The following is a 25,312-nucleotide window of genomic DNA, read 5'->3' as shown; positions in this document are numbered from 1 at the left end:
AGAAGCTCTTCTCTGTGAGGGACACCTTCCCCTAGAGCAGATTCTATGATTCTGTGCTCTGCAGCATCTCAGGTTGAGATTTGTGGGTGCAGCCGTGTGCAATAGGAAAACAGGTCCAGGGAAGGCAAGGAGGGGAGCAGGGTCAGTGTCTCCTCTGTGATGGCATTGAGCAGATGGGGGATGTTGCACCCCCAACCGTGCCAGCACAGGGACCCCTGTCCTTGGGCAGTGCAGGGGTGGTGGGACAGTCTGCATCCTCAGGGTGAGGTGAGAACTGTGCCCAGGAGAGGGTTGGGGAGGGATCCATCAGTTCTCCAAGCAGAGGTGGGTGAGGGCAGGAGGAAGATGAGCTGTTGGCTGTGTTTGAGTGCCTGATTCAGTGTTTGCCCTGGCTGGGAAGGGTTGAGCAGGGGAGATAAATGCAGACCTATGTAATGGAGCTGTTTATACACTTGCTCTTGGTGACTTATGCTGTAAGCAGGCCTAGACTAAATATCATGGTTATTGATATGAGGCAGTGGCTGATTTATGGCCCTTTGCATGGGGACAGGAAGATCTGGTTCTAATAACAGCGGGGGAAAACAAATGTTTGAAAGGCAAAAGCTTCCTGTGGAGAAAGGCCAAGTGCTGGGGATGGGTGTGGAGGGGGTTGTGTCTGTGTGCTGGGCTGCACCCCCAGAGCGTGAGCAGCAGGGTCATGGAGGGGATCCTGCCCCTCTGCTGCGCTCTGGGGAGACGCCCCCTGCAGTCCTGACCCAGCTCTGGGGCAGCAGCACAAGAGGGACGTGGAGCTGCTGGAGCGAGGCCAGAGGAGGCCATGGAGATGCTGCGAGGGCTGGAGCAGCTCTGCTCTGGAGCCAGGCTGAGAGAGCTGGGCTGGGGCAGCCTGGAGAAGAGAAGGCTCCTGAAGGGGAGACCTGAGAGCAGCTCCAGTGCCTAAAGGGGCTGCAGGAAACCTGGAGAGGGGCTTGGGACAAGGGCCTGTAGGGACAGGACAAGGGGAATGGCTTGAACCTGCCAGAGGGGAGACTGAGATGAGCTCTTAGGCAGAAGCTCTTCCCTGTGAGGGTGCTGAGGCGCTGGCACAGGGTGCCCAGAGAAGCTGTGGCTGCCCCATCCCTGGCAGTGGTCAAGGCAAGGTTGGACACAGGGGCTTGGAGCAAGCTGCTCCAGTGGAAGGTGTCCCTGCCCGTGGCAGGGGTTGGAGCTGGATGAGCTTTAAGGTCCCTTCAACCCAAACCAGTCTGGGATTCTGTAAGAACAGCAGAAAACAAACATGCAAAGGAAGGAGATGGAGCCCTGCCCTCCCCTGTTAACTCTAGAGCTGCCTGGCCACCCCTGTGAGCGCTTTGAAGACACATCCCAGGACACCCCAACTCAGCTCCAAGCCCAAAGCATTGCTGCATCCCCTTTACCTGGGCACCAGCTCATTTCTGGTCACTGCTCAGCAGCACCAGTGTGACATGGGGCTGGGGCAGGCTCTCCCTAGGGGTGCACCTCACTCCTGCCTCCTGCATCCCAAATCCCCCCAACACACCCCATGCTGCTCTCACCCTCACACAGGAGCAGAAAGGGGCTCTGTGATGATTGTTCAGCAAGGGCTGGGCTTTCACAGGTCTCTGCAGTGTGACATATGCAACCGCTCTCCTTGTGTTATGGATCCTCCCCCATCCATTGGTACTTACTCATTTGTAGGCAGAGAAGCCTGGATCAGCTGCTGGATCATTACATGATACTACAGCAATGGAGGGAAAACCCACCCTCCAGCTTATCTGCTATTGCCTCTGTTCATCTGAGGAGGAAGCCATCACCCTGCTCCGCTCTGCTCCAAGCCCATGCCTTGAGAAGCCCTTCAAGGGCAAGCACAAGATATTGCTGCCAACACAAACCCACCATGGTAAGTGACTGTGCCCCTGAATAACAACATGCCAGATGGAGGAGACAAGAGCATCATGACCTGCCACCTCCCAGCTGAGCAGGGACAGGCTCCTGGTCCATTCCCTTGGGAGGTTTTATCTTAACCCTACAAGTCCCCTTGTTCCAGTTAAAGCTTAATAAATTCGGATGCAACTGGAAGTGGAACATAAATAGGCTGAACTGAGCTTCCATCCCATCCAGCCGTGGGCAGGGAGCTGAGGAGCACCTGGCTGCAGCCTTGGGTTAATGTGAGCTGTCCAGCACATGGATTTTGTGCGGAGTTGAAGAAGCTGGTTTCGTCTGGGGTTTTGTTCTGTTTTCAGACACTTCCTCTGCCAGATTTGCTCCCTGGTCCCATGAGCAGCCAAAGGGGGTTTGGGGCTGAGGCTTTTGAACCTCCCACCCTCACCTGCTGTACCAGGCTGCAAACTGCACTCACAGCAGCCCTGGGGACTGCAGGGACCCCGGAGCTGGCCACTGTCCCTGCAGGGTCTGACAAACCCCTTTGGCCATCCCAGAGCAAATCAGTGGAAGCCACAGGAGCAGGTAACACACCAGACCCTGCACATCCCCACAGCATGGCCTGCTGCACAAAAACCCAACACAGAGAACTGGGGCTCAAAAACCCCAGCCCCAAAACCATCAGCTGAGAAAACCCAGAGACAGAGATCAGCCCAAAACCCTGGAATCAGAGACACATCCCCAGCCTGCTCCAGTCTGTCAGGGATTCACCAGCAGCTGGAGCAGCACAGGAGGTGAGGAGGGGACTTGGAGCCCTGGAGGAAGCCAAGGGGGAAGCAGAGGGGGCTCAGCCCCCAGTGGGCTCCATGGTCTCAGCTCCTGCAGGGGTGTGAGGAGCTCAGCCGGGCCGGGTGGTGCTGGCTGCCACGGGGGCTCTGAGGAGGATGCTCTAACATTCCTTACCATAAAAAGCCAAGGAGCACAGGGAGCTGCTTCCCAATGCTGCACAGCATCGGGTGCCACTCAGACACTTGAGGTCAGCCCGGGAAGGGAGGGGGGGACACAAGGGGCTCCCCTGCTCCCACCCCATGACTTGCAGCTCCAGATGAAGCTGCTGCTGCTCCCTCAGTAGCTCTGGGCACTGCAGTGGGCACCGGAACAAGGCTGAGATCCCATCTACCTCCACATGGCCATTCCCTGTGCAGGGGAGAGACAGGCGGTGTGGGAACAGCAACTGGGAGGCTGGATTTACAAAACAGAGACTGAGAGTTTCTGCTTTCCCTTTAGATCAGAGAAAACAAGGGTCTTGGGCTCCCACCTAAGAGCCATACACCTGGGAGCAGCAGAAGCTGTCTCTTCCCCTGGGTACTCACCACCTCCATCTCCTCCTTGCTGCATGGCTACCACCAAGCTAGGACTCAGTAGCCTCTTTATCTATCCCCCTTCCTTCCTCCAGATGTGGACAAGGGATCCCTGTGGTAGGAAACAACCCAGCCAACTTCTGGTGCTGGTAACAGAGAGACCAGGACAGTGGAGTGGGACATTGTGCATCCATCTCTGACTGCATCTCCCCACCTCTGAGCTGAGCTGGTCCAGCTCCTCACAGCTCCAGACCAGTCCAGCTTTCCCATGGGAACAGGCTGACAGCGGAGCCCAGAAATGCCTTTTTCAGTACAGGCCATGCAGAGATGTTCCCGGAGCCTCTGGAGAATGGGATGTGGCCCCATAGCAGTCCATAAAGGGTCCCATCTGTCTTCTCTGGGGCCTGGTGAGCACAAGAACATCAGTACAGGGAGGACACCAGCTCCTGTACACTGAAGCTCAGATGCTCCAGAAATCACAGAATCCCAGACTGGTTTGTGTTGGAAGGGACCTTAAAGCTCATCCAGTTCCAACCCCTGCCACGGGCAGGGACACCTTCCACTGGAGCAGCTTGCTCCAAGCCCCTGTGTCCAACCTGGCCAGGGATGGGGCAGCCCCAGCTTCTCTGGGCACCCTGTGCCAGCGCCTCAGCACCCTCACAGGGAAGAGCTTCTGCCTAAGAGAATCTCAATCTGCCCTCTGGCAGCTTACAGCCTTAAAAGCTGGAGGCAAAGCTCCCCCTTCCCTCCCCTGGCTTTGCCTGCAACCCTTTCAGGTGAATCACCTCGCCCCGGGATGGGCTGCAATAAAATATGATTTACAGATTCAACTTGAGCACATCAACCAATACCACCCCCTCTCCTGGAGACAGAAATTCAGGTCAGACCACTATGGTGGCAGAAACAGATCCAGGAAGATGGAAACCAGCTCCTTCTGGTCAGCGTCAGCATGTGGGTCCAGCAGGCTTCACACTGCACATCATGCAGGCCAGCAGCACTTTGCTTATGCTTAAAACCACTCTGTCTACTGCCTGCCAGCCTGCAGAGGCTCTTAGTGCTGGCAGAGGGAACAGCTAGCACTGAAGCCTCAGCCTTCCTCAAGCAATTGAGCTCTGAAAGCAGGAGGGAAGGTCCCTGCAGGAAGCTGTGAGCCTGCACAGCCAGACCCATGAGAAACAGCCAAGCAGAGACAATCAGGATTTGAACCATGCAATGGTCCAGCTGCAGCTGGACAAGCCAGGGATGGGGCAGCCACAGCTTCTCTGGGCACCCTGTGCCAGTGCCTCAGCACCCTCACAAGGAAGAGCTTCTGCCTTATATCCAACCTGAACTTCCTCTGTTTAAGTTTGAACCCATCATCCCTTGTCCAGGCCCCAGCCCATGATGGAGAGTCCCTCTCCAGCATCCTTGTAGCCCCTTTTAGACACTGGAAGCTGCTCTGAGGTCTCCATGCAGCTTCTCTTCTCCAGGCTGAACAGCCCCAACTTTCTCAGCCCATCTTATATGGCAGAGTCCAGCTCCTTCCGGCTCTCAGGGCTCTGTCATGACTCCCACCACCTCGCACAGGACAACTGCTACTGGGACAGCTCATGAAACTCTGGGGGAAACAAAGCCTGCAGGGCACAGCCACAGGGCAGACTCAGCATCTCACCCCATCACTGAACTAAGTAACAGTTACAGTGTGAAAATCCTTTGGGATCCTATAGAACCAAGATTCCCAAAACCCATCAGGGAAGCAGGAAGCACCACTTGGAGTTTAAGGCCTTCTGCCCTGAGAAGTGGCCTGAAGAAGGGCCTTCTGCCCTTAACAGAAGGGCTATACCCATAAGAGATTTTTTGTTTTGCCTTTTTTAAATAACTCACCACGTCTGCTGCACATCAAAGCATTAACACTTACACCCAGGCCTGAAGATGCATCAATGTAAGAGCCCACACAGCAGCTTTTGCTCCAGATCCATGGAAGAAGGGAAAGGCAGCCAGGAGGGAGTGCTTCCACAGGTTTATAAATCCGATAAATACAAGTATAACAACCTGCCCACTACAATGGGGCAGGGGGGAACGAAGGGAGTCCTAAAGGCTGCTGAGAGTGTGCTGACTTGTCTGTGACAGCTAGAGATTCATGCTGAGGTGTCAAACAGCTTCTCAATCATCTCCCCAACCTGGTCAACCTGGTATTTGATGTACTTCTCAGGGTTCTTGGTGAAGGGCACGTTGCCATATCTGCAAAGGAAGACAACCCCTAGGTGACAAATGGTGACCAAAGAGACCCACTGGTGCCTCCCATGCCACAAATCAGCTCCACACCAGCACATCCCACTGACAGGTTATCTTGTAGGGAGCAAGTAACCTGGTTACAATGAGTCTCTTGAGTTTTATGTGAGTAGCTCAGGGTGGGTCAGAGCTTTGTGCTGGCTACATATCTGCACTCACCCTGACCAAGGAATCAGGCTGGCAGCAGATGCTGGCAACCAGTAGAGTTCAGCTTAGGGATGTTTTGATAGGGAAGCCAAGACAGGACAACAGAAAAATGCCTCAGCTCAGGCTACTCTAGGGCCCAAAGACCTCCTTAAATCCAAAGAAGAGAGAACAATGCTGCAATGTTGTCACCTGTTCAAGAAGGCACCATAGGTCTCTTTCACAATGGTTTTCTGTGCCCGGCGGATTTTGTCCCGTTGCTCCATGTCTGGAATTGCCCAGGCCTTCTGGATCTTACACAGCTCCTCCAGCCCATCATTAAATCCCTGTCCAAAATACAACTCAGTGAGTGTCCAGCCTGCAACCCCATCTCCATACCGAGTTTGATGTTCTTCCTCTTCACTGACAGGTCTCCTCCTCAGGCAGATCTCTGGTCTGACTGCCTATCCCCATCATCAAGGGATGCTCTCAGGCCATCTAACACCTCCTTACCTTAAAGCGCTCCTTTATCATCTGCCTCTCCTTATCCTTGAGCTGCAACAAGGAGGGAAAAGATTTTATTACATCTCCAGAAGTAAATTCCAACACCAGTGTTTGCCCACAACTCCCCATCCAATCTAAATAATATCCTACTTACTTGGCTTGAATTCCCTCTCCTAAAGCAGGGAGGAAAGAAAGCTGCAGTGAGCAGCACACTCTACATTCAGCAATTGGCTTTCATCTGAAGTAGGTTTAACAAGTGTAATTTTCAGCTAGAACAGACATAAAAATAGATTTCTTTATGCTCCCAGCCCTTTCTAAGGGAAGGTCTCAAGGTTTTACAGATCTGAAATAGAAGGAACTGTTCAGGTGGAAATATAAGAATGGAGGCAGAGATTAAAAGGCCTGTATCAACCTGGGGCAAATCAGAAGGCAGTGCTGCTCTCCATCTTATTCCAGGCATAGTATTCAGTCTGCAGAGCAGTACTGGCATGAGACATAAAGAAGGTTTCTGGGGATTGTTTCATATGACAAAAGAGATGTTTCCAGCCATTTTTATCATCTCAAAACCCTCCTTGCCCATCCTCTCACCTTTGCTCCTGGTTGAAAGACAGGCAGGTTTCTCTCTAAGATGTAGTCTGTCACCTTCAGCCAGCTGTATATAAAATGAGATAGGACAGAGGCAAAGAGAAGTCACTCCTGCCTCACCAGAACATCTACACGCCTTCGCCCATGACCCAAAGGCCACCCCTGACAATACACCCCCCAGAGCTTCCTACAGGGACCCCTTCCCAAGTTAGATTCATTGCCTGGAAACCAAAATACTTGGTTTTGGGTTTAGGGCAAGTTTCAGACCAGTCTCTCCCACTGCTCCAACAGCATAGGCTCCCAAGGAGCTCCAAACTAAGCAAACCGAGCCAAGAGCAGAGGATGTGACTGACCTGCGCTGGTAGGTTTGGATCTGCTGCTCAATGAGCTCTCGGTAAGACCTCTCGGCTGTCTTCTGTGTCACTGCTACCAACTGGATCAGCTCAGATCTGAAAGGACAGAACATGTGAGGAAGCACCCGAGGCAGCTGCTGTCAGGTCTGTGTTTCAACCCCCCATCAGCAAGTTCTTTTCTGCCCTTTACAATAGAAGGAACCTTGAAATGCACAAACCGGGATACAGAAGTTACTTTCCAAACCTATGTTCTCAGTCCTCCCAAGATCAAAGGACTCTCTACAAGCTAAGGTATCTCTGACGCTTTTATCTCCTATTCTTGTGTAATGTGATGCTTAGCATAGCACAAAGCTTTCAAAAGGGCACTTTAAGAATAGAAGGAAGAGCAGAGATGAGACAGGCTGGCAAGGAAATGCATTTGATGCAAAGCTCTGCTCCAAAATCATGCTTAGAATCAGCCTGGACTTTAGGGAGATTTACCCAGCTCCACACTTACTTTTCCAGGGATTTCAGGATGTAGTTGTAGTTGTTGTGCAGAAAAATGGCACTCAAAGCTGGGTCTTCATAAACCTTGGATTTACTGAGAAGGTTAAGCTGTAAGTTGCCCAGCACTTTGCCTTAAAGAGGGGAAAACAGATAACAAAAAGGTTTTGCACTGAAACTTCTCATTACTGGCAATCCAAACTGTACCATCACTGAGGGCCCCAGCAAAGTGAACAGCAGAGCCCCAGCTGCACGTGCAGGCAAGGAGACAATCCTATGAGCCTTACAAAGGTCTTTCCTCAGGGAGCCACCAAAAGCTCTCTGCAAACTAGGGCCTTTGTTGCGACTGGCAATAGTTGTGTTCTGGGTTCAGAGCACATCCCATGACTTAGGGGGGATCAGACACAGCCTGACCATGACATAGGCTCTGATCTCAAGGAAGCCAAAGGACATGATCCCCACTGTAACACATCATTATGAGGTAGTACCATGAATTCATCTCACTATCTTACTGTTAAACCCAGGATAAAGTTTTTACAGAGCCCATCTGGCAGCTGGGAGCCTCTGTGGGGTTGAAGGTGCAAAGTACTGGCTGAGAATGGTTTGAGGCACCTGACAACAAAAGCTCTGCAGCACAGTGAGCTCTGTGCTTTGTCCTGACTAACTGTATTGGGCTGAAACTCCCAATTTGACCCTTTTTTCCCCAGCCATTCCATCAGACTCCAGCTCAGACATGGAAAGAGCACATAGAATTAGAGACACAGCCTGTGCTCTTCACCCAAGCACAAAGGACAGGCGATGGGGCAGAACTGGGAAGGTGTGCAGGGTACTCACAGATATAGGTGCTCAGCAGCCGCCTGCTGAACTCTGAGCTGTAACTACTAGCTGAAGAGCTGGTCTCTGAAAAGCAAAGAGTCTCAGGCCAGTTATCATGCCATGGGAAGGGGGTATGTGTCATGAGCCTGCCTCTAAGTCAAATAAGCATCATCCAAGTTGCTATGGAATTAGTGCAGAGCTCCCATCACCAGTGGGAAGCTTCCTGCTTCAGTACTGATTATCCAGGGCAAGGCTGGAAGAGCTCTGCACCTCTCACCCCTTTCATCCGCATCAAGTGATGAGCACCCCTACAGAAACCTCTCCCTTCCTAGTGCTCAGAGGACATCCTCTTGATCAGAAATACAGTCATTAAGCACATCATCCCCATTCTTCCCCCACCACCTGGAAAGGCTTTGTAAGCACTAGAAACTGTCAATCGGAGCACAATCGAGCTGGAGCTGTTCACAGCAGGCACACAACAGGAACTGGAACAGGCACAAGGGCTCTGGGAAGTTTCAGCCATCCCCATGGTTGCTGACAGGGCTGCTTGGCTCTGTAAGAGGGGCTGCACCAGCATGGGAGCCTGCCCTTATAAGCAATGACTCTGGGCTGGCACATGTCCCTCTGTGCATAAGAGATGGCTTTCTGCCCTCAGCTGCCCATGGGACACGTGGGGTAACTATCTCCTCCCCCACCAGAGACTTTGGCAGCCAGGCCTAGCTGGGGTGGTCTGACTTCATCAGCCCCCATGGGAAAGGCCTCAAGGCTCCTGTTGCTGGGAGTTGGACAATAAGGAGCCAAATGCATATGGGATAAAGCATGATTCCAGCTGGGCCAATTTGCAACTGTGCCAAAGGGATTCAGTGCCATCAGAGTGTCTTTAGCCTGTTGCAGCTCATGTGGCATCCCTCATTGTCTGCTGCTGACAAGCCCTCCCTATTCTTTCCAGCCCTGGCAAGAGTTACTTACTCTCCCCTTTTCCCTTTTCAGTTACATGTTCATTTATTTACCACTCCTGGAGGATAAAGCATTAACATACATCACCAGCATCAGAGGCAATGGGAACAGGGAGGTGGGGTAAGTCTGCTTACCTCTGGGATCTAAAGGAATATTGTATGTGTCCCCAAGAACTATAAAGATTAGGCAGAGCAGAGAGAAAAGGGGAGGGTGGAGAGAGAAAAAGAAAGGCAAAGTGCAAAAAGACAGGTTAGAGACCAGCATCTCTTGGAGAACACAGCAGATATTAACACAGAGCAGCCACAGACAGCTACACAGGAGAGCAGGCAGGACTCCCTCCAAGGCCACAGAGTGGAGATCACAGAGGAAAGGCAGAGTCTAACCTCCTTCCCCTGCCAGAGACATTGTTTGCATGGTCATTGAAAGACATCTCATTCTAAATGAGTTCAAACCCACTTTCAAGGCAAAGGAAAGCTTCCTCTCACACAAGCAGCAGTTTAATGTCCATGAAATGAACTGCACAGTCCATATAACCTTCCCAAGAACCTGAGCAAAGCCCTCCCACCCTCACTGTGCACTTCAGCATCCCTCCATGACTAGGCAGGGTTCTACAGAACCGTTCAGCGGGCAAGAGGAAGGAACTGGCAGCACACATTTAACCCATCACTCTGCTTTTGCTACCACTGGAGGCAAACATCACATAAAAACCTGTAATTCCCACCACTTGGGATCACTGTGGGAGTTATCAAACCCAGCTCCAGGCACCCACTCCTGAGCTGGCAGCTGGGAGCTGTCACAGAGTGAAGCCTTGAAGTCAAGTCACCATTCCAAAGCCTCTGATCCAGAAGCAACTCCCTCCAACTTCACTAACATCACCTCCGATCTGATGATGGTTGGTGTAGGGTGACACCAGGTCCACAGCCAGACAGGGCCACAACTTCCCCAACAATCAGTAACCAGTGTCACTCAAAATGAGAACAGGTCTGGCCTGTATGGTGCCCTGTGTTGGGCATAGCTTTGGAGCAAGTGGCAGCACAGGTTCTGCAGGAGAATACCACTGCAGCAGATGGTCCTCGAGGCCTGGCTGCAGCCAGAGACACCACCATTGACAGCACATGGATTATGGGTCACTTCCTGTGTGGCTCTGAGCTCCAGCATGTCGGCCCAAGTTACCAGAGCTGCTACAATTACACTGACTTCAAGCTTTAATAATTGAACAGAGTGCAAAGCTGTGTGTCTCACTGTCTATACAGCAGGATCCCTCTACATCTGATGTGATGGGACAGCCACAACTCAAAAGGAAATGGCTTGTGTGTCACATTTTGTTATACAACCAATACAGAGAATAAAAAAGCCTATTGTACCTTTTGAATCAGCTCCTGTGACAGAGCTTTAGTGCACAACATGTCAAGGCTTTACATAACAGTGCTGACATCACCACTCAGGGAAGGACATGGGAAACAGTTGGGTTTCTCCAGAAAAAAAACCCACATCACCTCTTTGGGTAAGGAGAGAAAGTCAAGGAGGCTCTGAGGACACTGAGCTGACAAACGCAGAGGGCACAAGGCAGTGGTTCTGGGAGATGTGGCAAGAAGCAGACACATCCCAGCTTGAGTTAATTTAGAACTGGCAGGATCTTCCAAGCAGGAATTGCAGATACAAGTCTGGAGGCAGCTGTAAACTTCCCTCTTCCCCTGCTCCTAATGGGCTCCCTAACACTCTCCAAACACCAGGCTGTGGCTCGTGCCTCCTCAGGTCTCTGTGCCTCCAAAATCTCCAGTTCTCCACCTCTCCAGCTGCTCTATTACAAAGGAAACATGAAAACATGAGCTCTGCCTAGGCCAAGGGCTCATCAGGGAGCTGCTGCTCTGCACAGAACACAGACTCATGCTGCAGCTGTTAAGCAGCAACATCCTGTTCCATGAGGCAGCTGCCCTCAGCTTCTGATCCATGTATTTCTTTCTGGAATTAAGTCTCTTTAGCATCCTGGAGAGCAGAGCTAAAACTCGTCCCTCTGCTAAGGCACAAGGCACGCACATAGCTCAGGAGTCCTCGCTTGCCCATGCTAGATTCCAAGGAGAATATTCTTGCTGCTGCTGTTATGCTCTGACCAGAGGATGTGGCAGGAAACGTGAAATTCATCAACACACCCCTAACTAAAGCCAGCTCAGCTGGTCCATCCACCCTCACTCCAGTACAGCCACAGAGAAACAGCCCAGTGTCAGATTCGTAACTAAATGACTAAGGCATCCTCTCGTGATGGAACACATCAGCAATAAACATTACCCCAAGAGTACCTGATAGCAGCAAGTGTGGAAGGAAACTCTCTGCATCCCCTCCAGATAACTGTCTACATGGTCATGGCATATCAGAGGACAAGACAAACCACAGGGTGAAGGACAGGAAGAGAACAAGCTCACAGGCACGATGAAGTTTGAGCTTTTTAGGGAGGATGTCCAGACAATCTGGGGAAGGAACTGCATGCCCAAACAAGCCTCATGCATGTCTGTACCTTGTGATGCCAGCATGGCACCTGCTGTCTCCTGGAAATCCAACAATTGCTGGAGGAAAAGGATGGCCTGGAAGCAAGGGAGGGAAGTTATGGACAACCAACACTGCATCTCCTATTAAATGCTCTGCTGTTAAGGATTATGCAAGACCACTTGTCCCCCACACTTAAAAGCCTTCAAGAAACAAATCACTACACTGCTTTTGAGTTGCTGGGTTTTACCCAGAGAGTCACATCATGGCTCAACGAGTAACCAGCTGATCTTCCCATGGAAACCAGTTCATTGCCCTTCCAAGACAGTTTAACTTCAGAAATTTCCCTACTGCTCTTGTTAAAACACCATCAGAAGCTGTTTTTCACAGAGGATGGTTCAAACTATCATCACGTACATTGCTGGTGAGTTCATGAACTGTCCCATCTTTCGGCATGTTATATTCCTTGTCTGGATCATTCTAAGAAAGAAAGACAGACACAAGGTAAGCATGTAAGGAAACTGAGGGCCTCTACAACACAACTGCTGCAAGTGAGCTGTAGGCTTGTTCATCCATCCTCTCTCAACACCATCAGAGCTGGCTTTCACAGTGCCATCTCCTGGTGCTCAGAAACCACAGCTCCTACGCACCAGCAGCTCAGAACCACAGAGGTTTGGGCAGCATGTGACCATCAACCTCACCTGCCAGGCAATGTGCTCACCAAACCCACCTTACACAGGGCCAGTTTAACATGAGTACCCCAAAATTTATCAAGTCAGCACTTTTAGTTTCTTCTTAAATAGGATTAATTCTGAGATTAACTCTGCGTCTGGACACTCATGTCAGATTATTTGTAGTACCCCTATAAAGGGTCTTATGCAGAGACCTTCTGTGTTTGAAACCAGCACCAAGCATTTGGTATCTGCAGCTGACCGAGCAAGCACCTGCTTTAGACTCAGAAACTGCAGGGTCTCATGGAAAGCTGAAAGCTAAAGTAGGGGTTCTGCACAGAAAATACCTTTTCCAAGCCTGCTGGTCTTGCCAAAAGGAACACTGAGGAGAATCCTACCTTAATGTTGTCTGCAAACTCTTCCAGTGCCTTCGCACCAGTGGTCTCCATGGAAGTGATCAGCCCTGGCAGTTTGTTTTTGGTGCCTGCTGCAGTTCCCTGCAATAGTTCCATCACAGATCAGAGAAGTTAAATGAACAGTATCTGAACTGTCATCCAGCACCTACCCACCCTGATCCCCCATCCCAGCATCTCATTCTCAACTCCTTATGTGCCAGGAGAATATTTACGGCACCATCAACACAACAACACATGAAATCCTGCATCCTTCTGCTAGACAGAAGCGGAGGATGCTGTAACCCCAGTGGTGACTGGGACTTGCCACTTCTCATGCCTCCTCTTACACTGTACCTGATACAGGGGGCTGGTGCATCACAGTCACCAGCTGGAAGCAGATGGAAAGGAGCCTGGCTAAACCTAGATGCCATGTTTGGTACCTGGAGTAGTACCTTGTGGCAAAGTCTAAGCAGGCTCTCCTCAGAGCAGCCCATCTTCCAGGCATCAGTAAGCACAGCCTAAACTAAGCTCAACACTAACAGAGATGAAGCCCTCAGAGGCTGCGTACACAGCAGAATGGACCATGTATATGGTCCACCACTGGGACATGACTTGAACTGAAAAGAGCTGCTGCAGAGAGATGCTGAGTTAATGGTTCATTGTCATAGAAAGAAACAAGCTGCATTTCCGTCCAGCCCATGCTGGAGGACAGAAGCAGCTTTGTTCAAAGCCACTGTGATAATCCCTTTCAGAAAGTTCTCCACACATCCCAAGCCACAGGACCCTTTCCAATCCTGTCACACTCACCTGCAAGACCTGGTCAAACTCTGGCTTCATCTGCTTCAGATGCTTAAGGATGGGGAAGATTGTGAGCACAGCTGAATAGTCGTGCCGGATGATGGATTTGCGGGCAGCTGAAACAATGTTATCCCCCTCCATGATCAAGTTATCCAGTGACTCCTGCAACAAAGCCACAGTGTCAGAAGGAAGCAGCATGACAGGGTCAGAAGGAAGCAACACAAGGGGCTCCATGCAGGACGCCCTACTTAAGGATGCCAATCCAGCTGATGGCTCATTTGTGGTACCCAGTGAGTGACTCTGAGCACATGTTCTCCAGTGTCTGTGGAGGCTCCAGTTCCCTCAATAGGTCCTGGAGGACAACACAAGCAGTGGTGATGCTCCTGGGCCCCCATAGTGGGTAGTGGAATCCACACCCTTACAGTGAAGAGGAAGAGAAAAAGACTGTGTGCGTCCTTTTACAAGAGAAGCCAAGCAGAGAGGCTCAACTGACCTGGATGAGGGAATCAAAGGTCTTCTTCTGGTGATGCTCAGGGACGATGTCTGTCAGGAGCTGGTATTCACTCTGGGCTAGTTTGACAAAGGCACTAACACAGTGAATGTACGTGTCTATCTCGATGTCGAAGATGTCATCCCTCCCTGTAAGGGCAAGAGGGCTTTAAGAGACCAAACTCCACCCTGAGCTTCAGCAGCTCTGCTCAAGGCCTTGGTTTGCACAAGGTTCTTCTGGAAAAGGCGGTTCTGGCTTTGCACCCATCCTTGTGTGAGAACTACAGTCCTCTTCTCACCAAACTGCCCCTGGGTTTGTGCATGGGAAGTTATGAATGCCTCCAGCATGGTATGCAGAGTCATCTGCAGGTCAGGAAACAGCAACATCAAGCCATCAGCTCTTGCCAGCCTCATGGCAAAAGGCAAGTTTGGAGCTCTTCTGGGATACAGACTAAATCAAGGCTTGAATAAAGAGTACTTGGGAAGGTCTGAGGTGAATTATTCAACATCTCTGCTGGTATTTTTAGAGTTCTTTATCTCCTTCTACCATGCAGATGAAGAACTGCCATTTTGCATCACCACTTCTGGGAAATCAAAGCTGTCCTGGAAGGCAGCATCTTCCCACAGGCAGAAACAAGACAAAAACCAGGCAGATGAACATTTCAATCCTATGAAGCAGGACTATCAGCACAGCTGGGTGAGCTATCTCACACACAGCTGCATACAAATGCAAATAGTTGAGTCCTAGCATACAAATGTCTTCAAGATCCATCAAAGAACCTCAGTGGTAAGCATGAGAAGCGCTGATATGATACAAGGGCCAGCACCAGCTCATGCCAACCACCAGCTGCATGTGTCACGAGGACCGCCACAAAGTGACACACACCATCCTGCATCACCCAGACCCCTGCAGGAAACACTACAAAACAGATTACACAGAGAGGCCTTCTGTAAGCTATAGGTGCTGCTGCTGCTGTTTCTCTTCTCCCGGCAACATGTGCAACTTTTGATGGGCACAGAACCAATTCTTCCCTACACTGACAGGTCCTTCAGGTTGAGCTTCTCAAAGTTATGGTCAGCAGGGGACACACAAATGTGTGGTTTTACAGAGTGCCTACAGTGGAGAGTGGCCCACCACTGCATGCTGCAGGTGATCCCTTTCCTGTTTGCTTCACTGCAGCACCAAAAAAGCCAGTAGCTACATACAGAAAAGTGCCTCTCAGCATGGTGGCTCCCAGTCTTTGCTTGGGTAAAGCTGGGGCTCCCTTTTTGAGGGCTTGGGGGGTGTGTGATTAGTAGGAGTGAATTCTACTGAGAAGAGCCAGAGCTTCTTAGCCAGAGAAGTCCCATGCTCCAGGACTGCCCATGAACAGCCACTGTCTACAGAACTACTGTGAACATGCTGGAGAGAAGGGATGTTAGCCAGCTTGGTGTGAAGTGACAACATGGTACTTACCAGCAGCTGGCCCATGCTTGTCGCTCAGGGCATCGGAAAGGTGTTTAACCCGTAAGTCATGCTCATGACCTAGTGAGATGGCAGCCGGCACAAACAGAAGGCGCGATTTATCCAGGTGGTTACAGCACGGATGGATGCTCACATGGGCTGGAAGCTGCTTCAAGCTTGGCTTATTTGAGCTCATGAACACTTATTTTGCCCTACAGTCCCAGGAATGCTACCTGACCAAATCCCTTTATTGGGCTAACCCTTTGAAACCTGATGAAAAGTGTGAGCTAAGCCATTTGCTGGGCTGCAGGAGTCCCTCAAACCTCCTGCCATAAGTTCTGAATGGGATAGCAGGCCCCAGAAGTCCCACTTGTACCCACAATCATCACAAATCCAAACTCAAAGCCCATCTCCTGCTCAGCACAAGGATTTTTCCCCCCCAGATGAGTGATGTTAGTCACCATCTGGGATTTAGTAGACTACAGTGTAAGTGCTGAAGAGATCTACTTTGGATGCATAAAAAAGTGGGGGTAGAAAGGTCTCAGATGCTTTGAAGCAGGTGACCTCTTCCCCTTATCTGGTCCAACCTCTATGATCAGAGCAGATCAGAATATGGAAGACAACTATTTAGGTAGGTCTTCACAGAGATGAACTGAGGTGAACTTCACACATGATGCATTGAGCTAGGCTGTGGTCTGACACTTCAGCATCAGGTTTGGAAAGGTCACCAGGAAACTGAATGTCTCAAAGTCCAGGCAAAAAGAAAAGAGAACAGAAACACCACAAGCAGATGTCATCAGAGCAGAGCTTCCATTAGCCAGGTAGCTCTGGTGGGTCAATTGCTTTAAGGTCACATTCCTCCCCACCTGTAATCATGTTTATGGAGACTTTGTATCTCAGACACTGAACTCAAGATAAATAATTTGGCTTTCCAGCATCTCCTTGGCTCCCAAGGAGACCTGCACCTGTCCAATGCTGGCCACCAAGCACTAGGGTAATGGAAGTCCCATCTGAAAAAGCAAGGCTGATACACAGAGAAAGTCAAGGGTGAAGTAGCTAGAGCTGTGATTACCTTCCATAGGAATGAGGTTAGAGGCCCCCTTTTTCCCATCTAGACCATGCTGAGAGTACTGTTTCAGAAGGTTCTGAGCCTTACGGATCGTGCCTGTCACCAGAGCCAGAGAGAAGAGAAAAGAAGACCTAGAAAATGAGTGAAAGAAAACAAACGCAGACCACCAGCCCTCCACCAGCAAGTCACCTGGGCACCAATGAGAAAGTTCAGTACAGGAACGTGAACCCCAAGCTCATGTCCAAGTGTGCAGATCCAATGGCATTTCCAGTCTGTCTCCCTGCTTTGAGGGTGGGAGCACCAATTCCAGCCAGGGTTACAGAATCATCATGGACTGGTTTGTGTTGGAAGGACCTTAAAGCTCATCCAGTTCCAACCCCTGCCACGGGCAGGGACACCTTCCACTGGAGCAGCTTGCTCCAAGCCCCTGTGTCCAACCTGGCCTTGAACACTGCCAGGGATGGGGCAGCCACAGCTTCTCTGGGCACCCTGTGCCAGCACCTCACATGGAGAGACTCCCTCAATCAGAGGGTGCTCAATCAGTTTGGTGAGGTGGAGAAAACAGGAGCAGAGAAGGGAAGCACTGAAGCACCCTTCCCTATAAGGAGTTAAAGCTGGTACTCTGCATCCAAGCATACAAAGTCATTGCTTTTCCTCAGCTTTGGAAGCAGGGCTTTGCAGTACCAACAATTCCTGTCTGGCAACATGTTGTGTGCTCCCCAGAGCCACAACTGCAGCCACTTGGTTAGAGCTGCAGCAAGAGGTACCTTTCCAAGGGGGATTTTCTGAGTAGAACCAATACAGACCCATCAGGAGCCCCACAGCCAAGACAATGATCTCCACAGCCAAGGAATGATCTCTGGTGTTACAGGAAGCAGTAAAATGGTGACAACCTCTGGGCTCAAGAGAACAATTCCCATCCCAGGAATTCCAGAATAATGGATGCTGCCCACCCATGTCTAACTGGCATTAAGTCCCCCTAACCCCCAAAGCCACTTCTCTTCTAAGGAACTGCAAATCAATTCAAACCATGGAAAAAAACCACAACATAACACTGGGTTAAAAGATTTATACTTCACACACACAAAAACCAGACAGAACTGAACAAAAGCCAGCGCTGGCTATACAGCTAGACAGCATAAAACAAAGCATTAATGTGACAACTGAAGACAATGGTTCCACATTCAAAGGTTAGTCCTTCATGCAAGAAGCTACAATTAGCACAAGCACATGGACACCCTCTCGGAGCAGAGCTTCGCTGTTGCCTGTACAACAGGGATCAGAAAGTTTTGGGAAGGTGGAAGGAGTTTCTATAGCAGACCCAGATGCAACAGAACTGAGAAAATGAAGCAGGATCCAGGAAATAAAAATGCTGCTGCCGAAATTAAGAATTGTTCTTCCATTTTAAAGAAATAAACCCTTCGAACATGCAGAAAATCCCTGCTTCCATCAGTGACTGAGTCACAGTGCAGACTGGAAACAGTGCTGGCCACACTAACACTGAGGACCACTATCCTGAGAGGAAGCCCAAGCACACACTGCTGCAGAACAGCATCCTGGCGTGCAGGACAGCTTTATCTCATAAAGAGATATAGGGCAGGGGGATTGAAACTTCCCCTAGTGCATCTCTAATGGGGGAGAACAGGAGAGAGAAGTTCCCACTGAATTACCATGCTGCCTTAACCTGGTGCACTCACTGAACAACAGCACATGGTTCCTAAAGTGTAATGTTTCACTAGCAACATTTTCCTACCACCAGTTTAGGCTGTTCTCAACCATTTAATAACGAAAAAAACCAACATATCTATAAAGCACATTGTCCCCTCTAGGCACACAGCAGGGAGGTGGGAAGACTTTACACCCTTGCTGTGCTGATGCATTTGCTCCTACCTTCTGCCATATGATCAAACGAGAGGGCTGTGCCTCTTCCTCCATGCTTCCCAGTGCTCTTCACACCCAACACTTCCACTTTATTCTTAGCTACTTACAGAAACCTTAAGAGCTTGGGCACAAAAAGTTCCTCTGAGCAAGCAGGGTTGTAACAAGCTCTGGAGATATGTACTAAGCTCTTTCTTACTCCTGTCCCCATAGCCCAGCTGATGCAGAGCAGCTCAACCCAGGCACTGTTCCTCTACCAGTTCTTTCATCTTTCCCACTTTCTAGCATTCAGGTGGAGGGGGAAAATAAAGAATAAAAAGAGGGTAAACTGGCATTAAACACAAGCAGAGAGGCTCTCACTTCACAGGTATGCAGAGCATGTCTCCCCAGCCCACCCATGACAGTTCCTTCTCAGATGAGAGCTGAAACCTCTGCTGTGTTGTTTGCACAACAGTTACCTGTGTTTGTTCCCAAGCATCCCTTCACTGCTGCTCCATCTCGCTCTCTTAGCACTGTAATTAGGCTTTAACAGATTCGAGCTTTTGTTCCATGTTTGGTTTTCGCTATTAAGCAGTTCCAAACCAAATGGGACTGTGCTTCAGCTGCTAATGAAAACATCACATTCAAGCCAGGCAGCGATCAATATGGGAAGTGGGAAGCTCTTTATTCTGCCACACAAAGACTCCACAGCCTGCTTTCAGGTAGCACCACACTGCTGGGTAAACTAGAGCCCTAGGTAAAGGGGAGCCCTGGGTACACTGGAAAAGGGCTCCCTATAGCTTAAAAAGAGCCCCCAAAAGTCAAAAACCATCTGAAATATTTGCTCCTGTGGCCCAGTTGTTAAAATGGGGTTTGGGCATACATGAGGCAGAGTCTTCCTTGTTCTGTTTCTTGCAGGCAGTCAGGCTGGCATCTTCTGGCCCTATCCTTCCCTGGCAATGAAAAGCTTCCCAGCTACCTGCTGCTCTCCAGCCAAGAACAGACTACTGGGTCTACAGGCATCCCAAAGAAGCAATATTTGATCTGCATATGTTTGCAGGAGGCTGATTTGAGAATCTGAATACAATGCTGATGTTTCAAATAGCAAACTACTAAAAACCAAGCCCACAGATTGCTCCATGAATTCAACTCGACTTGGCAAGTTTCATTTAAGAGAAGACAACTCTGCTTTAGAAGCATCTCCAGCATCTAGGTTTCCAACTACTTGCTGTAACAACAGGAGATACTACAGGATACACCAACAAATAAAACCACAATAGAGGGATGAAGACCTTCTGAAACACCACATGGATATGGAACAAGTTCTCTGTAATACAGCAATAGTACCTGGGGAACAGGGAGGGGATGTCTCTGCCTTGTTACCCTCTCCCTAATACGCCACCTGCCCTTTAGCTGTAGGCTCTCTTGTGCTTTGTGGGATAAGAAGTTATAGCACATCAGATTTAGTTTGTTATTTTTCCCTTGCGATAGGTTAAAGTGTGCGCTGGGGTGTGCACTGGGATATTCTTCCTTCAGGAATAAGGAAATCAACTTGCTGAGTGAAGCCATGAGAAAATCCCCTTGTCTGAAACCCAAATTGGCAGAACTTTATTTACTGAAGCAACAGTACAGGAAACCAGTTCTTCTTCCATGATTGAACACAGGCTAAAAACGGGAATCAAACCCCACCAGACGAATATTGCTATGAAGAGGGCCACTGTGCCAATGCAAAGAGGATAAAGACCTCAAGAGCTGTCCTTGAAAGTGGATGGGACTGCAGGAAATCTCTGCTCAAAGACTATTTTTTTTTTCCTCAGTTTTTCATTTCAATTAAGCACAATTTAGTAGCCATAAGAGATGGCTGGTGCATGAGGTTTAACCACCCCTGGCCTTGAGCTACAGTCTGTCCTTGCTCATGGAAAACTGGAGACAAATTAGCCACTAGTGTTTTCTTGAGATGAACAATACCCCAACAGATGACTTGAAGTGCTCTGTCACTGTCAGCTCTCTAAATGCACCCAGACCTGCTCTCTGCCTTCTACCTGACCCACCTCAATAACTTCAACAAAACTGGGCAAAAAGGTGTGAACATCTCATGGTAAATTTACAGCACAAACACTCATCATGACAAGGAATATTCCATGCCCAAATGCATCCATTTTGGAGGAGTCCTGTTCGTAGGGACAAATGCTCGTGCTCTCAAACGTGTACTTTCTGCACTCTCTATGTGAGCACCCAAGATCTGAGACTCATAAAATAGCCTAGTGCTTGGTTTTATTTCCATCTGCCCACGATGAAACCCCTCTCCTCCATCTCTATTTACCCAGAGCACAGGGGAGATGTCACCATTTGGCAGGCTGCTTAGAAATATTTACTGACCATGTTGACCTCACAGCAATCAAAACCCAGAGATCTCTTTAGCATCAGGTGTTAACTGGGCACTGCGGACCAAGCCTGAAGTACCCACATCCCAGTGGCTCATCTACATATCCCATGGGGCATCTTTCCAGGAGAGAGCTACTGAACCACACAGAAACAGTCTTTACCTGTGGTAATCATGCTGTTGGGTAGGAGCTACTGCCACTAATGACTGTCACCATGCTTAAGAGCAATTTTAAACACTGGTTTCTGCCATCTGCAGCACAGTTCTCCTTAGCAGGAGGATACTGTCCTCTACAGATCTCCAAACACTGATGGCAAACTCTTACTCAAGTAACCACATGCCAACCTCCAGAGGAAAACCAAGAGAGACATCCCCTGGTCAGGTGGTTCTTTGCTGGCAAGAGAAACTCCACTGAAGTTCAGCCTGACTTTACCCACCACCTGCAGCTCCCACCCCAGCTTTCAGGAACAGCTCCTGGGCACAGCAGCAAGGGAACGGATTGAAGTTAAACAACCAGAGGGCTTATCTTCAGCTGTCCCAACCTTCCCCAGACCTCCTTCTGCAAATATCCCAGGCACACCCTCTGCTTCAGCAAGAAGAAGCCCAGCAAAGCATCTCCACACAGAGAAGTGAAGAGCCCCAGGGCCAGCACACACACACAGAGACACGTTACCTGGGATGAGGACTGCATTCACATCAGGATTATAAAAATAAACACAACACAATTAAAATGGGTATTTCTTTCCCTCCCTTTCCCCATCCCATCCATTCCCAGGCCCTACCCACATGGCTTGTTATTTTGCCAAAACCCAGAAAGAGTACTTGGACAACACAGGAAAATATATGCGGGTGGGGAGAGGATTGCCCATATAAACCCACATAAATATGGACTTTCCTGACTTTCATCATTATTACAGAGGAGGAAACAGGGTGCTGTGACACATAGAGGGACAACTTCACTGTGCTGCTGTGGGAGGCACACATTAGCTTTTGCTACCCTCCTTCTGGCTGTGCTCCCACTAGATGGCACGTTTCAGAGATGGGAACTCCAGCTCCACACTCCAGAAAGCTGGAGTGACTGGTTTTACCAGCTGCAAAACACACAGCAGAACTCCATGATGCGTTGGAGAGGTGGAACAACCCACCAGCCTCAGACATGGCTCTTTCAACGACAGGCTGAGGCAAAAGCCTTTAGCAGCCCTTCCAAAATTCAGGAAACTCTGGATCTCATTTCTGTAGGCACCTCCCTAGACCCCATCTCAGCTCCTGACCAGTTCTTGGTTTCCCAGCACTAGTTTATTCATAACTAATGATTCATGTGATGTGTTGTATCAGACCCGAGTTTCATGTTTTGCTATGGCACAATCTATAAGCACTATTCCAAGGCTGAGGACAGGTGTTCTTAGATCATAAGTCTCTTAGAGCCCTCTCAGGTCTCTTTTTACTCATCCCCATTGCTAAGGCAATGACCTTTTCTCTCTCTGTATAACCCCACTCTCCTCCAAAGAATAGTTCTGAAGACTTGACAACAAGACAGAAAACATCTGTCATCAAGAGGCTGAACCCAGGGCAGAGAAGAGGTGCTCACCTCCAGAATCTTAACCCTGCTCCTGGTCCTGGAAGCACATTTTAGACACAGAGGCTACCTCAGCAAAGGAAAGGCATTCCATACCCAGACAAGAGAATACACACTGCAGTGATCCCCCACTTTAGGGACTAACCTGGTCTCTTGACTGGCTTCTTGGTGGGAGTGTCCTTCCTTTTGTTCTGGATGGCAGGGGAATAGGGAACCCCCGTGGAGGAGCTGTTCTTACGGAAATGGTCCTTCAGTCCCTTGATGGAGCGGTCCAGTTGGACCGAGCGGATTTGGAAGTAAACTGTCATGAAATCTACAGAGACAAGGTAGAAACAAGGTTATAAGCAAATGGGAAACTAAACCTCTCCTGAAACATTCTGTGCCCCTAAGGGGGCTTATTAGCATTGATGTGGGACCCCAAGGAAGTGTGAAGTGTTTTTCCCCTCACAGAGCCTTTCCAAACCAACTTCTTCCCTCCTCTGCAGTATTCATTCCAGCCCTCCCACCACACACATTGTGTCTGTGCACTGCTACAAGAGCACATCAGCTGTGGAGCTGATGGGAGACATTTGTGCAAGACACTGTCAACTGAAGGGCTCAGTTTGTACGATAAGAGGTTTTACACACTTCTCACGATTCAGAGTGCTCAGGAACTAAATGAGGTGTTCACTTAAAAGCAGAACACAAAGTGACTGACAAGCTATGCTATACATGTTTGAGGTGCCTTTGATCATGGACAAATTCTTAAGCAGCTTTTAAAGATGTCTGTCATACTTGGTAAGCACAGTAATCCCCACTCTGAAGTAAATGACTGAGGTGAGGGTGATTCCAGGAGCTCCATGTACGTGAAATACAGGTTTTCCTGTAACAATTCCACAAAGTCAATCACTTCCAAATGAAAAGTTAATAAAGGAGTTCCCAGACAGGAATAAGAGACCAGTGTTTTGCACATTAATAATACCTGAGCACTAGATAGCTGCAGCTCCATCAGGAGGCATTACAGTTGCAAGTTAAATGGATTTCTGCTATAGGACAGACTAGGCACTAAGATAAATTGTGCTTTATTTATCCAGCTCTTCCTCTCATCATATCCCCCAGGAGATCATTTTGTAACTAATAAACCATCACTTCAGTTGCACTCCAAAGACAGTAAAAAAGTGGGATCTTCAGGTGACTTAAAGAAGACTGAACTACTCACCTGAAAGGTTCCACCAAGGCTAGTTTTGCTGGTGCTGCTTCCAACAGCAGTGTGCCTAGGGGTTTCTTAACCACAGCAGCACCTGAGCAGAGGCTTCATAGCTGATCTACAAGCTAAGCTGTGCAGTGCTACACACAGCCCTCAACACCCTACTTCTGGTCTCAACCACACGTTGTAAGTAGCTGGAGAGCATTTCCCAATACACCATTATCAGGGAATACCAGGCAGCACTAACCTTGATTCCTGCCATTTTCCACAAGCCATCCAGAAATGCGGATGATATCATGCAGGACACCCTCTGGGAGGTGCTCCAGAAACATCTCCTCCTGGGGCTCCATGTCATCATCACCACTGATTAGGTCCAGGATGAGGATGGGTGGCACTGGCTTGGTGTGTCGTGTCATCAGGCTGCGGAACTCTGACTCCAGGGACTCCTTGCCCCTCTCAAAGAGGGATTTCTGGCACAAAACAGAAGGAGCAAGCAGGACAGAGATTCTGTAATCAGTCCCTCGTGAATGTTTCACAGAACCACAGACTGGCTTGGGTTGGAAGGGTCCCTACAGCTCATCCAGTTCCAACCCCCTGCCCAGTCTAATCTAGCGTAGGGATGCCTCACATGAAGTTCTTTCTTATATCTAATCTGAACTTCCCTTGTTTCAGTTTAAACCCATCACCACTTATCCTATTGCTACAGTTCCTGATAAAGAGTCCCTCTCCAGCATCCAAATTATTTCTGCATAAGAACATACTTCCTGCAGTGTTTCTGACCACTGTCAAGTACCATATGGTTCAAACTCCAGCAACATCTGTAAGCAAGAGACTTTTAAAGGTAATTAAATAATTAAAAAACCTGCTTGGGAATTGCTTAGTCTTCAAGTGGGATTTAGACACATCTCCCATTCTGCTCAAGAAGTTGGAGGACCAAGAAGAGCTACTCGAGAAAAGGTTAAATCAACTCCACCACATGTGCAAGTTTTAAGAAGGACATGAAGCTGTTGAAGAAAGTCCAGAGGCGGCCACGAGGATGATCAGGGCTGAAGCACCTCCCGTATGAAGACAGGCTGAGAACACTGAGGCTGTTCAGCCTGGAGAAGAGAAGCTGCATGGAGACGTCACAGCAGCTTCCAGTATCTGAAGCGGGCTACAAGGATGCAAAGAGGGACTCTTTATTAGGGACTGCAGTGACAGGACAAGGGGTGATGGGTTCAAACTGAAACAGGGGAAGTTCAGGTTGGATCTAAGGCAGAAGTTCTTCCCTGTGAGGTGCTGAGGCGCTGGCACAGGGTGCCCAGAGAAGCTGTGGTTGCCCCATCCCTGGCAGTGTTCAAGGCCAGGTTGGACACAGGGGCTTGGAGCAAGCTGCTCTAGTGGAAGGTGTCCCTGCCCGTGGCAGGGGTTGGAACTGGATGATCTTCATGTCCCTTCCAACACAAACCATTCTAGGATTCTGTGACATGCTTTCAGAAGTCCTACTGGTGCAATGCACAGACAGCAGAACCCCACAAGCAGAAATGCTGCCGAGTGTAGACAGACTTCATCAGACCCCAAAACAATCATTTCTTCAGCTGTGCCCAAACATCCTCTTCACCAGCAGCAAGGCTGAGAGCCTCTCACAGCACA

At 49.4% G+C, this 25,312-nt stretch overlaps 1 protein-coding gene across 7 annotated transcripts in view; it reads right to left on the bottom strand.

Moving 5' to 3' along the window:
* Positions 1-5,221: 5,221 nt before the first annotated feature.
* The window catches only part of EXOC7 (exocyst complex component 7), a 23,260-nt gene continuing 3,169 nt past the window's right edge, over positions 5,222-25,312 (bottom strand). For 2 of the 7 annotated variants that reach the window (XM_080629217.1, XM_080629215.1), the window contains 17 exons: positions 23,928-24,150; positions 22,640-22,807; positions 21,592-21,603; positions 16,682-16,774; positions 15,622-15,690; positions 14,170-14,315; positions 13,686-13,838; positions 12,882-12,980; positions 12,230-12,292; positions 11,844-11,910; positions 8,393-8,458; positions 7,572-7,692; positions 7,076-7,171; positions 6,726-6,789; positions 6,147-6,188; positions 5,847-5,980; positions 5,222-5,459 (listed from right to left, as the gene is read on the bottom strand). In XM_080629217.1, the coding sequence (XP_080485343.1) occupies positions 5,357-5,459; positions 5,847-5,980; positions 6,147-6,188; positions 6,726-6,789; positions 7,076-7,171; positions 7,572-7,692; positions 8,393-8,458; positions 11,844-11,910; positions 12,230-12,292; positions 12,882-12,980; positions 13,686-13,838; positions 14,170-14,315; positions 15,622-15,690; positions 16,682-16,774; positions 21,592-21,603; positions 22,640-22,807; positions 23,928-24,150 (1,719 nt within the window). In that variant the 3' untranslated portion in view covers positions 5,222-5,356. The remainder of the gene's footprint in view (positions 5,460-5,846; positions 5,981-6,146; positions 6,189-6,725; positions 6,790-7,075; positions 7,172-7,571; positions 7,693-8,392; positions 8,459-11,843; positions 11,911-12,229; positions 12,293-12,881; positions 12,981-13,685; positions 13,839-14,169; positions 14,316-15,621; positions 15,691-16,681; positions 16,775-21,591; positions 21,604-22,639; positions 22,808-23,927; positions 24,151-25,312) is intronic. The other 5 variants (XM_080629218.1, XM_080629216.1, XM_080629219.1 and 2 more) reach the window with 5 other exon arrangements.

Source organism: Psittacula echo, assembly GCF_963264785.1.
Source record: "Psittacula echo genome assembly, chromosome: 14".
In the NCBI taxonomy this organism is placed as follows: Eukaryota; Metazoa; Chordata; class Aves; order Psittaciformes; family Psittacidae; genus Psittacula; species Psittacula echo.
The sequence above is the reverse complement of the archived record's forward strand: the minus strand, read 5'-3'. Positions and strand labels throughout refer to the sequence as shown.